The 14,993-nt window shown below is 42.1% G+C and overlaps 1 protein-coding gene across 1 annotated transcript; it reads right to left on the bottom strand.

The window, feature by feature from the left end:
• Nucleotides 1-296: 296 nt before the first annotated feature.
• Nucleotides 297-12,845, bottom strand: LOC124112898 (signal peptidase complex catalytic subunit SEC11A). Its single transcript, XM_046473078.2, has 6 exons — nucleotides 12,725-12,845; nucleotides 9,286-9,395; nucleotides 8,176-8,325; nucleotides 4,120-4,239; nucleotides 3,195-3,252; nucleotides 297-816 (listed from the first exon to the last, which is right to left on the bottom strand). The coding sequence occupies exons 1-6, from the start codon at nucleotides 12,782-12,784 to the stop codon at nucleotides 766-768; spliced, it is 549 nt and encodes a 182-aa protein (XP_046329034.1). The 5' UTR covers nucleotides 12,785-12,845; the 3' UTR covers nucleotides 297-765.
• Between the last annotated feature and the right edge of the window lie 2,148 nt (nucleotides 12,846-14,993).

Here is a 14,993-nt window from a genome sequence, read left to right as displayed (position 1 = left end):
GGTTCTTGTTTGTTGTTTAACGCCGCACTCATCAATATTCAAGCTATATGACAGAGGTCTGTAAATAACCAAGTCTGGACAAACAATCTAGTGTGTTTTGTCTGGATTATGGTATTTTAACAGTGAGTGAGTGAGTGACTTGGGTTTAACGCCACTTTTAACATTATTCCAGTTATATCATGGCGTGTCAGCTTGATGTGGGAGGAAAGCCCGAAATAATGCAGGTCTTGGATGTTTACCACTTTGGTGAAACCCACAAGCAAGGATATGGTCCTGACAAACCTAGAAACATAATCAGGGCGAACCGGGATTCAAACCACAATCATAGGTTTCTGGCGTGCCCAAGGGACACAACTCTGCACAGCGAATCGCGGCGCCTTAGAGACTGGGCCACCCTTGCCCCCTCTACACTAACAGTCCGGTTAGAGCTAGGGGATTGTCCGTTTTGTCAACCCGGTCCTTTGTAGTTTTAAGGTTTGTGTGACAAATAGCGCGTGACAAATAGCATGTGTAGCAATGGGAGGACACCTCTGGCAAAACATACGTCAAATACGTTAAATATTTACCCATTCACACTAACGTCATGATGTGTATCAATCAAGCAAGCAGTTCATGATTACTCAAACTTAAGATTAAACATAAAATTTCCAATCCAGGCTGTCGATAACAAGTCATGTAGCAGCATTGTTGAACATAGAAACGGTTACATCCACACACGCCTCAACGAGATGAAATAACTGGTGATTGGCTGATGAGGTCACGTGATCATTCTCGATGTATCAACACGAAGATCCCAAGACATGCTAAAATAGCATACTGAAAGAAGAAGAAAGGAATATCATGACATGAACATCATCTCAAAATGACATCAACATGATCATCAGTGACCATCAAGCAATGTTTTAGGGACATTAAACACAAAACAGGGGTCAATTTAACTGCTTCCCATTGGCAAGTAAAATTATGAGTGAGTGAGTGAGTTGGGTTTAACGCCGCTTTTAACAGTATTCCAGTTATATCACGGCGTGTCAGCTTCATGTGGGAGGAAAGCCTGAAGTGATGCAGGTCTCAGACGTTAACCACTTCGGTGAAACCCACGAGCACTGGTATGGTGCTGACAAACCTTGAAACATAATCGGGGTGAACCAGGATTCGAACCCACAATCATAGGTTTCTGGCGTGTTCAAGGGACGCAACTCTGCACAGCAAATGCAGCGCCTTAGACGACTGGGCCACCCGTGGCCCCGTAAAATTACGAAAGGCTTGCTGAAACAAAAAGCAGAAGGCCTGTCTGGCTTGTCAAAATTTCTCCCCTTCTTTGTGTTTGTTTATTTTTTAATTTTGGCACTGCTCGTTAATCATGTAATTTCGATGAGAAAATGATTGGGGGGATGAGTTGTGTGAGCTGTAAACTCAAAGATCATCTTGGCTTTTTTTGTTAGTTTGTTTTTTGTTTAACACCGCACTCAGCGATATTCCTGCTATGTGACGGTGGTCTGTAAGTAATTGAGTCTGGACCAGACAATCCAGTGATTGACAACATGAACATCGATCCACGCAATTGGGATCGATGACATGCATCAACCAGGTCAGCAAGCGTGACCACCCGATCCCGTTAGTCGCCTCTTACGACAAGCATTGTTGCCTTTTATGGCAAGCATGGGTTGCTGAAGACCTATTCTACCCCGGATCTTCACGGGCTTCATCTAGGTGGAAATTGCCACAAAATGAGGTGAGGTGAAATGGGGTGTGTGGCTGCTTGTATCAGTCCGGACTGATGCCGAGCTAGTGCTAGCTCACTGAGATACCATGCCGCAGTTTAACATGAATACCCCACTCAGACACAGTATACTGACTCCGAGCCGACCAGTCCTTGTTTTAGCCCCTTCATGCCGAGCGCCAGACAGGGTAACAACAAGTACCATCTTTAACATCTTTTGGTATGACACAGCTGGGGATTGAACCCCAGACCTTCCGCTCACCTGGCGGACGCTCTACCACTAGACCATGGAGGCGGTCGCCACAAAATGAAGCATATGGAAGCCAAGATATATCTCAGAGTGCAATCTCCCTGGGTAACTCGGTCATGGCCTCTAGCATCTAGTTTCGGGTCAGTTAGTTTGTTGAAAGGAGCAAGCACTGCTGGCTACCAATCTCATTACAATCAGATCTTAGTTCTCGCTGCCGCTCAACAAAGATCTGAGGACTTGCCATTACGGGTCACGTCAGACCGCCTTTCGCGAACTCTGACCGACCAATGGAATTACTGGCAAGAAGTCGACCTTAGCCAATCAGAAGGCAGCTTTCTCGTGCTTTAAGGCACTAATTTCAAATTGGCGACTACGCTTCGAAACATATTTTGACAAATTCTCGTTTAAAAATATTTAAACCTGAACAAAAGAACATTCTCGAATGGCTAATATATGGTCTAGATTGTATAGATTCAGTCGTTAAGCCCGTAACTATCTTCCATAAAGTTTTCGAGGTTGCATGATTAGAAATCATATTCTGACTGTCACTTTCATGATCTGGTAAGTGACGTTCTGATTGGTCGGATGAAAGGTTGTTCTGACATGACCCCTAATGGGATGTCCTCAGATCTTTTTTAGCGGTTGCTAGAACTAAGATCTGATTTTACTGAGATTGTGCTGGCTACATACAAATGTGTTGTTAAATCTACCCCTGCATAACCTGTAAAACCTCTGGACAATTTCTTTTCCACCATTTTTGTTAACAGATCCCTCCTCTCTTCTATTACAACAGTTGACTCTTAATCTGTTACATAAGTGAGTGAAGATTGTTTTGCGCCACAATTTCCAATATTCCAGCTTAAATAACAACTGTAATTTTGTTTGCCCGGCCAAACCATAAATTGTACAGCATCGAAACACTGTATTTGTTTGCCCGGCCAGTGGATCAGTCTGCACTTGGTTTTTCATTCTCAGCTCCCTGGGGAGTATACAACCCAAACTGCCTGAGGCAGGTTAACAGTACAGTCACATCCTACCGGGTACCCATCTACTGCTGGGTGAACAGAGGCAGATTTCCAACAAAATCACTTGCTTAAGGAGACACCAAGCAAGGCTACACGTGCTTCATTGTAGGGCAGGACCGAAGCCCTAGAAACTCTCAGGAGCCAAGCAAGTATTTGTAAATTAAGTATCTCTTTTCACAATTCTGTGTCTTATACATACCTTAAATTTTGGATAATCGTTCATCAATATTGTTACTATGCCGACGTACGGCACAAATCTGAAACAAAGAAACAGCGCATGAACTTCAATGTTGAGTGAAAGTGGGACAAGGAATGAAAAGGCTTTCCTTCATTGAAGCCAAGATCTATCTTCCCGAGGCAAGGGAGCTAACTGACTATAAATGTTCAGTTTCCACACTTGCCGAGCTAGGCTGGAATTTCCAAGCTCAATCGAAGCACCACAAGTAGCTATGACAAATTTTTAAGACTGTAATAATAATAATAATAATAATAATAATAATAATAATAATTATAATAATAATTGTGCATTTATAATATGCCAGATTCCATTCACCAAGTCAATGGATCAGTGAGCACTCGATTTTCATTCTCAGCTCCCTGGGGAGTATACAACCCAAGCTGCCTGTGAGGCGCTAGAAGGTTGACAGCCACATTACCATCTCATCCTACCGGGTACCCACTCGCTGCTGGGTGAACAGAGGCACATTTCGAACAAAGTCACTTGCCTAAGTAGACACCACATGTGGTACATGTGCTTAAGTGGGGCAGGACAGTCAAGCTGCTGAACGTGGTCACCCATCCAACTACTCTCCGAGACCGACTTTGCTTAACTTCATCTGACTTGTTGCCTGTGCGCAATATACTGTGTCTGAGTGGGGTATTCATGTTAAACTGTGGCATGGTATCTCAGTGAGCTAGCACTATCAATCGGCATCAGTCCGGACTAGTACAAGCAGCCACACACACCACACCACACACCACACCACACCACACCACACCACACCACACCACACACACACACACGCACATGGCTATATAAGTGCAATAATCTTGGACGCGACGTTAAACCCCATTCCACCTCACCTCACCTTATTTCACGAGATCATTCAGTGACGTGAACTCACCCTCGGGCTCGGCCCACCACGTCCTTCTTCTCCAACCACAGCTGTCCCGGGGCGTACAGGCCTCGGTCATCCACCGAGTTGTTGTCTCCCTTGGTCAAGAACCTCACTGTGCCGTCTTGTCTGATAACAACAAACATGTTAGTGTGACAACGTGTTGACTCAAAAGCGATACATATATTTACATTTAACGTTTTTTTCTATTTCTATCATGTGAAGATCCTGGTCTTCAGCAACCCATGCTTGCTGTAAAAGGCGACTATGCTTGTCGTAAGAGGCGACAAACGGGATCGGGTGGTCAGGCTCGCTGACTTGTTTGATGAATGATAACGCATCTCAATTGCATTGGAAGATTGGGGTAGAATAGGTCTTCAGCAACCCATGCTTGCCGTAAAAGGCGACTATGCTTGTCGATAGGGGGCAACTAACAGGATAGGGTGGTCAGGCTCGCTGACTCCATTGATGCAAGTCATCGTATACAAATTGCGTGGATCGATGCTCATGGTGTTAATCACTGGATTGTCTGGTCCAGACTTGATTATTTACAGACCACTGTCATCTAGCTGGAATATTGCTGAGTGCGGCGTTAAACAACAAACAAACAAGACATATGTCAGCATTGCCCTTTAATCGAACCCTATAGAAATGTTTTCAGTGTAACATAACGACGACATTCCAACAGGTAATGTTGAACTCTTTCAGGCGTGAATTGCTGCATTTGTCACACAAAGGGGATACTCCTAATTATAACTCAAATGGATAGAATTACCATTATACCGCCCGCATGTTATCGGAAATGAGCAGGTCACTGTAACTTGATAATGCCCCTATATTGCTTGACGGCCATTATAGAGCCATGGGGATAGGAAAAGGTGACGTCAGGTTCAATAGATACGTCATCTGGTTTGTTCTATGACGTTTCCATAAAGTGGGTCAGTGAAATTTGTGTTGATCGCAGTAACTGTTTCCAAACCAATATGGTTGTTTAGCTTTTTTTGATAACAAATTCCATCCATTTTAGTTATAATAACGGTAATGCTATTTTTCAGGCCCTTGATCTTTTCAACTGCCCTCATTCGTCGGGTGGTTAATGGAAGACCTCAGACTTCTGCAAATGATAATGCCCTGAAAAGTGAGTGAGTGACTGAGTGAGCATAGTTTTACGTGGCCTTAAGCAATATTTCAGCAATATCTCAGGTCTTCGGCATGACAAGCGAATGCTTTAACCACTAGGCTGCCCGACCACCCTGTAGGCGTTAAGTGCAGAGTGACCAAAACAAAATCTAGTTCAAACAACTTCATTAAATCTCTTATGACAACAAATTTTACAGTTTTGTTTAACAGAATATACAACCGACATCCCACAAATGTCCTAATTTGACAAGAGATACATCCCCTTATTCAGTGAGCTGAGATGCCAACCCTAATTGAATCTTTGGAGTAAACACTAAACAGTCACTTTGAGAATCTCTGATGTAGGTATTTGCCTTGACATTTTCATTAGGCCCAGATGGACATTTATGCTTTTGTACAAATGCACATGAAAAGTTTCCAAAACTCAATACCGTATTCGACGTAAAAAGCGCCCAGGGTGCTCTCAAAATTAGTGAGTGGGTTTGGTTTTAACACCGCTTTTAACAGTATTCAAGTCATATCACAGCGTGTCAGCTTAATGTGGGAGGAAAGCCCGAAGTGATGCCGGTCTAAGACGTTTACCACTTCGGAGTGAGTGAGTGAGTGAGTGAGTTGGGTTTAACGCCACTTTTAACAGTATTCCAGTTATATCACAGCGTGTCAGCTTAATGTGGGAGGAAAGCCCGAAGTGATGCAGGTCTCAGACGTTTACCACTTCAGAGAAACCATGAGCACGGGTATGGTGCTGACAAACCTAGAAACATAATCGAACCGGGAGTTGAACCCACAATCATAGGTTTCTGGCGTGTCCAAGGGGTGCAACTCTGCACAGCGAATCATGGCGCCTTAGATGACTGGGCCAACTGTGCCCCCTCTCAAAATTAGAAACGGGGGGGCTCTTATTAGAATAAAATTTTGGTGAAAGATCGCAAATTTTGTGGTTTATGTTTACAGCCTGAAATGATACAAAAGAGAAATCTGTGCGTATTATACACGACATATATTTTTCCTGAATTTAATTGCCCGTAATTAAGAGTGCATATAACACACGGTTTGTATTATACACAAATAAATAAGTCTTGTCTACATTGATCAATCAGAAGGGTACTAATTGGGATTGTTCACTAGCCAATATATTAGCAAATATCGACGTGGGCGCTTATTACGTCGAATATGGTAGTCTAACAACACCAAATTTATCTTTATTCACCATTTGAATGCAGGCATCACAAATACATGAATTTACTGCAGTAAATCATACACAGAGAAGGTGCTCCGTCTTGCTTACTGTTAATTTTACCATGTATATCGCTGTTGTTAGTTTATGCACTATGCAACACACTTCAGGCCTCAAAGTTTAAATTTTTACCAAGTAGCCATATGGCTACAAGTATTTTTTTTTCCAGGTAACCAGTGGTTAAATTAAGAAGTCAAGCCAATATTGTAGGTAGCCAAAAGCATTTGAAATTATCTTTTATCAAATAACTATTAGATGTACAAGTCATAGCATTAGTCTTGGAATTGTATATCAGTGGAAAATGTACTTGAGTTTTGTTACTTGTGACACGAACAATGAGTGAGTGAGTGAGTGTGTATGGTTTTACGCCACTTTTAGCAATATTCCAGCAATATCATGGCGGAGGACACCAGAAATGGGCTTCACACATTGTACCCATGTCGGGAATCGAACCCGGGTCTTCGGTGTGACCAGCGAACGCTTTAACCACTAGGCTACCCGACCTCCCCCACTAACAATGACACAGTTAATGTTACTAGATTATATTAGAACCTTGCTTATCCAATAAACTATCAACTAAAAAGCAATAAAATACAATACTAATTACATTAATATTTGTGCATTTCGGTTCATTTCTGACTTTAGGAGGAATTATTTGCAGGTACAATTAGTAGCAGAAATGTATATTTTTGTGTCTACATATGTGTAGCAATGGAATTTAGTCGCCAGATATTTTTCAAGGTAGTCATTTGGCTACCCCCAATCTCATTAAAATCGGATCTTAGTTCTCGCTGCCGTTAAACAAAGATCTGAGGACATCCCATTACGGGTCACGTCAGAACGACCTTCCGCGAACTTTGACCGACCAATGTAATGACTAACAAGAAGTCGACATCAGCTAATTAGAAAGCAGCTTTCTCAAGCTTTACTGCACTCGTTTCAACCTGGCGACTTCCATTTCAGACTACGCTTGAAAACTAGGTTGACACAGTTCTCGATTAAAATTTTGAAAACTGAACAAACGAACATAGCGGAATGTCTAATATATGGTTGAGATTGCATGGCAGTGTTTCCCACATACTGTGCAAAGCCTCCTCCGTTCAAATGTTTATCCCACGGAAGCAAGAGACAGACGATAATTTTGACGGAATCAGTCGTACAGGCTGTAACTGTAACTCTTTGTTCAGAATAACTTTGAGGCTTGCACACTTAGGGCAGTATACCAACAGATATAAATTACAAGTCACTTGAAACAACATTATAAGCAGAATTATTGAGGAAAATGTTTTGTCATTAGTGTAAAGGTATATTGAGCGAGTGAGTGAGTTGGGTTTAACGCTGCTTATAACATTTTTCCAGTTAGTTTAATGTGGGAGGAAAGCCCAAAGTGATGCAGGTCTCAGACGTTTACCACTTCAGAGAAACCCATGAGCACGGGTATGGTGCTGACAAACCTAGAAACATAATCGGGGCGAACCGGGATTCGAACCCACAATCATAGGTTTCTGGCGTGTCCAAGGGACGCAACTCTGCACAGCGAATCACGGCGCCACCCATGCCCCCTAAAGGTATATTGAACACTTTCACTACCCAGTGTGACTGATAACATGTGAGTAAATGATCAATGCTCAAAAAAAATCTTGATCCCTGTACATTTTGGAGGATGAAGAAGGACCAGCATCACTTACCTTTCGTGCACTTTCAGGACTCTGTGTACGATGGGGATGTCTCGGCCCTCCACCTTGAACACCACGATCTCCCCCACACGGATGGGCTCCTCCTTGTAGTTGGTGAGGAACAGCAGGTCACCTCGGTGGAACGCCGGCTCCATACTCCCACTGCAGGAACACCACAATAACATCAGTCCAAGGAACACCACAATAACATCAGTCCAAGGAACACCACAATAACATCAGTCCAAGGAACACCACAATAACATCAGTCCAAAGAACACCACAATAACATCAGTCCAAGGAACACCACAATAACATCAGTCCAAGGAACACCACAATAACATCAATGTCCAAGGTTGTTGGTTTGTTGTTTAATGCCGCACTCAGCAATATTCCAGCTATATGACGGCGGTCTGTAAATAATCGAGTCTGGACCAGACAATCCAGTGCTTCACACAAAATGGTGGCGCCCGGTCAGGACGATCTGATCGATAATCAAGATCTATATTGTGATAAAACGGGTCTTACATCGCGAAATGCATCAAATCACGTGAGCACCTTGATTAAAAACATGATAAGATTTGGAAATATCTGCTGACAACAAGTTGGTGGTGCACATGCTTTGCAAATCCTGCAATCGACCGAAATCTGCACGATAGTTTACGAACCGGATTTCGATTTCGGTGCGCGATTTTGATTAGACTATGCAAAGACTCGTTAGTCCAGCCAAAAGGTATCTCAATAATACCAGCCTAGTTCGGCAAGGGTGGAAACTGGACTTTTAAAGTTGGTTAACTCTCTTGCCTCGAGAAGATGGGAAATTTACTGTACGCCATCTTGAACTACAAAGTTCACAGGTCAAGGTTGTTCTGGTAACAGAGGCGGTCGGGTAGCCTAGTGGTTAAAGTGTTCGCTCATCACGCTGAAGCCCTGGGTTCGATTCCCGACATGGGTACAATGTGTGAAGCCCATTTCTGGTGTCCCCCGCCGTGATATTGCTGGAATATTGCTAAACATGCTAAAAGCGGTGTAAAACCATACTCACTCACTCACTCACTCACTCACTCTGGTGTAACAATGCTACTAGTGGTACAACTAACAATAACCGCTGAAAGACTCACTCACCTGAGAACGACAACGATGGGACTTTCACTGCCAGTCACAACCATCAAACCCTTCCAGATCATCAGGGCCGAGGACACTATCATACCAAAATTGAGAATCTGGTAGTACAGCTGAAACAAAAAACAGATGTATGAGACAATGTGAAACAAAATTAGATAATGCAGTGAGTGGGTTGGGCTCATTGCCTCCTTCAGCAGTATTTCTTGTTTGTTGTTTAACGCTGCACTCAGAAACATTCCAACTACATGATGGCAGTCTGTAAATAATCGAGTCTAGACCAGACAATCCAGTGATTGACATCATGAGCATTGTTCCATGCAATTTAGATCGATGACATGCATCAACTAAGTCTGCGAGCCTGACTACCCAATCCTGTTAGTCGCATCTTATGACAAGCATGGGTTACTGAAGACCTATTCTACCCCGGATCTTCATGGTTGGTTGTAATTGTAAACTTCTTGTTTGTTTGTTTGTTTGTTGTTTAACGCCGCACTCAGCAATATTCCAGCTGTATGACGGCGGTCTGTAAATAATCGAGTCTGGAGCAGACAATTCAGTGACTGACATCATGAACAACGATCCACAAATTTGGGATACGATGACATGCATCAACCAAGTCAGCGAGCCTGACCACCCGATCCCAAAAGTTTCCTCTAACGACAAGCATAGTCACATTTTACGGCAAGCATGAAGACCTATTCTAACCCGGATCTTTACGGGTCTTGATTCTAATGAGGACACTTTTAACTGTTTTTATTGTGACACAATAATTCAGTTTGTGGTCTTCCTTTTTCTGTGTGGCGATTTTTACTTTCTTCAACAAGTTCATGGCCGCTTTCATTTTGACTTTGGCCGTTTTGACTTTACTCTATATATAGATAATATTAGATAATATATTCACAGCTTCTATTCATTTATGATTCTGTAGTGTTTATCACCAAAAGATTTGCATTAACCATGAAACATACATAAATAATTTCAAACAGATATTCATCACGTTCATACAGGCTTAGGCTGGGAAAAGGTGAATTCGTAGCCACTAGCAACGCTAGACACAATATGGTGAATTTGTAAACAAACCGGGAGTGAATTTGTAGACCCATTTTATATATTCATGATATTGGAATTGAATGATGATAATTACTATTTTACTCCACTATTATTTTGATTTGATAGAAAAGGATTAGGAAAGAGTTATCAAACATAGGACACCCCCTCCTAATAACAGTGAGTGAGTGAGTTGGGTTTAACGCCGTTTTAACAGTATTCCAGTTATATCACGGCGTGTCAGCTTAATGTCGGAGGAAAGCCCGAAGTGATGCAGGTCTTAGACGTTTACCACTTCGGTGAAACCCACGAGCACAGGTATGGTGCTGACAAACCTGGAAACATAATCGGGGCGAACCGGGATTCGAACCCACAATCATAGGTTTCTGGCGTGCCCAAGGGACGCAACTCTGCACAGCGAATCGCGGCGCCTTAGACGACTTGGCCACCCGTGCCCCCCCCCCCCCTCCTCATAACAAATAAATACATCATCAGTCAGTCCAAGTCGAGAAGGACAGATGGTGAGTGGAGTAAGGCATTACCCATAGATCCAAGTTGAGAAGTAGATTTATAAGAGCTTCTGCATCTATCTTTATAAAAGATGACTGGCAGAACTTGCATATCACACCATGCAATGTCATAATGCAGCAAATTATAATTTGCTGCGTAATAAAGCAATATTTATATGTAATCAGTAATAAATCATTATTCAGTTCTATTTCTTAATTGTATTTGTTTTGTCTACAGAAGTAGGGAGTGGCTACAAAGTCTCCATGGCTATGAATTGGTTTCGTTTATGAATTCACCTACAGCGAGGCCTAGTTTACTTTTTGCTTTTGTTTGTGTGTTGTTTAACACCGCATTCAGCAATATTCAAGCTATATGGCGGCAGTCTGTAAATAATCAGACAATCCAGTGATTGACATGAGCATCGATCGATGCAATTGGGATACGATGACATGCATCAACCAAGTCAGCGAGCCTGACCACCTGATCCCGTTAGCCGCCTTTTACAACAAGCATAGTCGCCTTATACGGCAAGCATGGGTTGCTGTAGACCTATTCTTCCCCGGATCTTCACGGGTCTTGTGCAAATGGGCTTGGGGAAAGGAATACATCGCGCTCTTAGTGCATGTAGTGATACCTAATGGACGTCGCGTGTTAGAATTCTTCACTTCACTCTTCACGGCACAGCATTTGGCGAAAACGGCTACTATGTGACGGGCGAAAACGGCACCTCTGTTTTTAATAACAATAAAATCGATTTATGTTGCCAGAGTCACCAGGGACTTCCTCCAGCAGCACAACATCCAAATCATGCCTTGGCCTGCCCTCAGTCCAGATTTGAATCCCCCGTGACGAACAGGTCTGGTTGTTGATGAAATATATATAGAGATAGCTAAATTGACAGATTCTTTATTCATGCACCGATTGTCTTTAAATGTGATATCCTGTTATGTATGACTGTTTAATAATCTCCTACCAACTTTGACTGGAGTAGGTCCGATAGTAAGTCAGATATTGTAGTAAATGTCAGTACCTTAAATGTCTTTCCAGACTATATATAGTTCTTCACAGTTTTCATCTTCATCACAGTTTACAATATCGGCCCATGTACCACCGAGCATTGTGATAGTAGCTGACTCAGGGGGCTTATTTCTAATGTAAACTTTTCACAATTATTGGTGTTTGTAAGAGACCATGTGAGTTTAATTTCATTTATTTTACTTCAAGGCATGTTATGTTTTCACAATAAGTTGAGTTGCGTACATAGGTTAAGTAGGAATATAGTTGTAGTAGAGGCTAATTTCTAATGTAAACCGTTTTTGCCAGGCAATAGTAGTCGTTTTTGCTTGAAGCAAGGCTACGTTTCGCCAATCGGTGCCATTTTCGCCAGGTGCCGTTTTAGCTATAACCCGAATAGATCAGTATCACAGTGTTCAGTATGTCAAGGTGTTTAGTGTTCAGTGTAAGCAATAAGATTTACAATGCCAAATCACTTCATAAACAAATCTTAATGACTATCTGCATGATCTGAGCCATTTTAATTAAGATTTCAACTTCCCTGTCCATCTGCTTTAGGTGACATATGTTTCTAAAACTCCAAATTTGAACTTCGCTTCGTTCCAAATCACAATCAGCTTACATTCATAAACCATATGCATTTCACCATTACTGTTCAATGACATAACAGCGACAGAAAATCTTAACATATGTAAAGTTTCACCAAAATTCGGCCATATGTTTGTATATATGCCAATCCGTGTGTTACACGTGTGTGAAGGGACAGATGCCGGTTTGTGTGGAGTTGATGCACCTACAAATACCACCCAGATCATACTAATGTCACAGGAGTGCGTAGCCCTTGTAATTAATTACGATGTAAACAAACCTGTCTCTTATTCATGCGTCGGACATCGTCCAAAAAGTCCATTTCGAAGAGACCACCCATTTTTCTTGTTGTGTGCAAGTACACTGACTGCTACTTCCGCCAGCAGGTGTCTCGAACTGGTTATGTTGGTATCCGCGCTGTTAATATTGCGCTTCTCAGTGATTTAATTAGACGGTACCTAGTTCTTGTTTGCCGGCGTCCGTTGTACTCTCTCCTCTGCGTGCTAACTGCTTTACATTGAGAAGGTATAAGGCAAGCGAGTGGTGCCATCTCTGTATGGAGCCTGGTGTGTATCACGTCACTTTTAAAGAGACACTTCGTGCAACATAATTTTTATGAAGGTATATGTAGTAAATTAAAGTTATTTGCGAGAGAGAGAGAGAGAGAGAGAGAGAGAGAGAGAGAGAGAGATTTTAGTAACTGACATTAGTCATAGGAGGCCATTTAAACCAAACTGCCCAATATAGTTAAGGTATCATATAAGAACTATTAGAAATTTGCCATTTAAAGGGTTTTGCTATTTGTTATCATTATAAGGACTAGTGGACTAAAAATATTAGTTTCTACTGCTGTATCGGTATATATGGTCGATCTCTGGATATAGTCACAGACTGGACCGAAAGTTTTGCAATTTGCATAATTTTGAAATATATTTATCATACTTACAGAGACCATATAATAGATTATATATGATCTGTTACAAACAACTCATAGGCAACGAGATAACTCATTCCGTCTGGTGGTGAGGTGAAATTGGGTTTAACGTCGCGTCCAAGATTATTTCACTTATATATCGATGTGCATGCACGTGTGTGTGTGCGTGTGGCTGCTTGTACTAGTCTGGACTATTTATACACTGAGATACCATGCCGCAGTTTAACATGGATACCCCACTCAGACACAGTATACTGACTCTGAGCCAACCAGTCCTTGTTTTAGCCCCTTAATGCCGAGCGCCAGACAGGGTAACAACAAGTACCATCTTTTACCGTCTTTTGGTATGACGCCGCCGGGGATCGAACCCCGGATCTTCCGCTCTACTGACGGCGCTCTACCACTAGACTACGGAGGCTGTCCATTTCCGTTATGGATGTCATCGTACCCCGCCGGTGACGTTGTATTGCTCATAATATCAATCATGCGACTATTTACGGGCCGTCGCCGTTGAGTTGGATTACTGCCGTGTGCGTCATTAATAAACAAACAATAACACTTATTCCTATACAACAGAAACATGACACAGGACAGCTAGTGTACCGACAAATAGAAGGTAGGGGTATGCCAGATATCTCATAATTCCATGAATGTCATTTAACCCGTGAAGATCCGAGATAGATTTGGCCCTCTGCAATCCGACCATGCTTGTAAGAGGCGACTAACGGGATCGGGTGTCAGGCTCGTTGACTTGGTTAATGCGTGTCATCGTGTCCCGATTGCGTGGATCGATGATCATAATATCAATGACTGGATCATCTGGTCCAGACTCGATTATTTACAGACAGCTTTCTTATAACTTGAATATTGCTGTGGGTAGCGTTAAACAAACAAACAAATATAAATGTCAATTTCATTGTTAAACCAAGGAAATTGGTCAAGTCAAATGTACGTATACTTTCTGTTATCAGATTGTATAGAGGACTACAAATTATTTGAGAGTAGGGCAGGGACGAGTCCAAATTTACTACCCGGGTACCCACACCCCTATTACCCGACCCTACCCGGGTACCCGCTGTTGGTGTCAAGAGATAGGTACAAAATATCCGATTGGGAATAGTTTGACAGTAGCCCTGGCAGAATGTTTTTAGATATATGTATAAAACGATGTGGTCATGCATACACTGAAGTTGACTGAGGTTTTAGCTTTGTTCAAACATATTTAAGTCAGAAGGAACGTGTTCATAGTCATAAAGAAATGCGAACAGTATAGAGACTTAAAATTATCGTGTAACCATGTAGTTATAATTATAGTGATTTTTTTGTCATGAAACAATATATCACGTGACTAACCACGGGTCCGGGTAGTCCTGTGGGTACCCGAGTCCTACTCAGTACCCACCCGACCCGGGTACCCAAGTTACCGTCCCCGCCCTATTTGAGAGTGAACTGTTTTGAAAATATAAGTAAAATATGGTTTACTTTTGAGTAGTCAGCTTTCTACTGCAGCGATGTTGAGAGTTTTGAATATTTGTTTACTCAAAAGACGTATACATCTCTATACGTCTTTGGTTTACTAAATTATTGGTAGTAATCGTTAAACTACTAGAGCTAT

The sequence above is a fragment of the Haliotis rufescens genome, unplaced genomic scaffold (genome assembly GCF_023055435.1).
Source record: "Haliotis rufescens isolate VD_foot unplaced genomic scaffold, xgHalRufe1.0.p SCAF_14, whole genome shotgun sequence".
Lineage (NCBI taxonomy): Eukaryota > Metazoa > Mollusca > Gastropoda > Lepetellida > Haliotidae > Haliotis > Haliotis rufescens.
The sequence above is the reverse complement of the archived record's forward strand: the minus strand, read 5'-3'. Positions and strand labels throughout refer to the sequence as shown.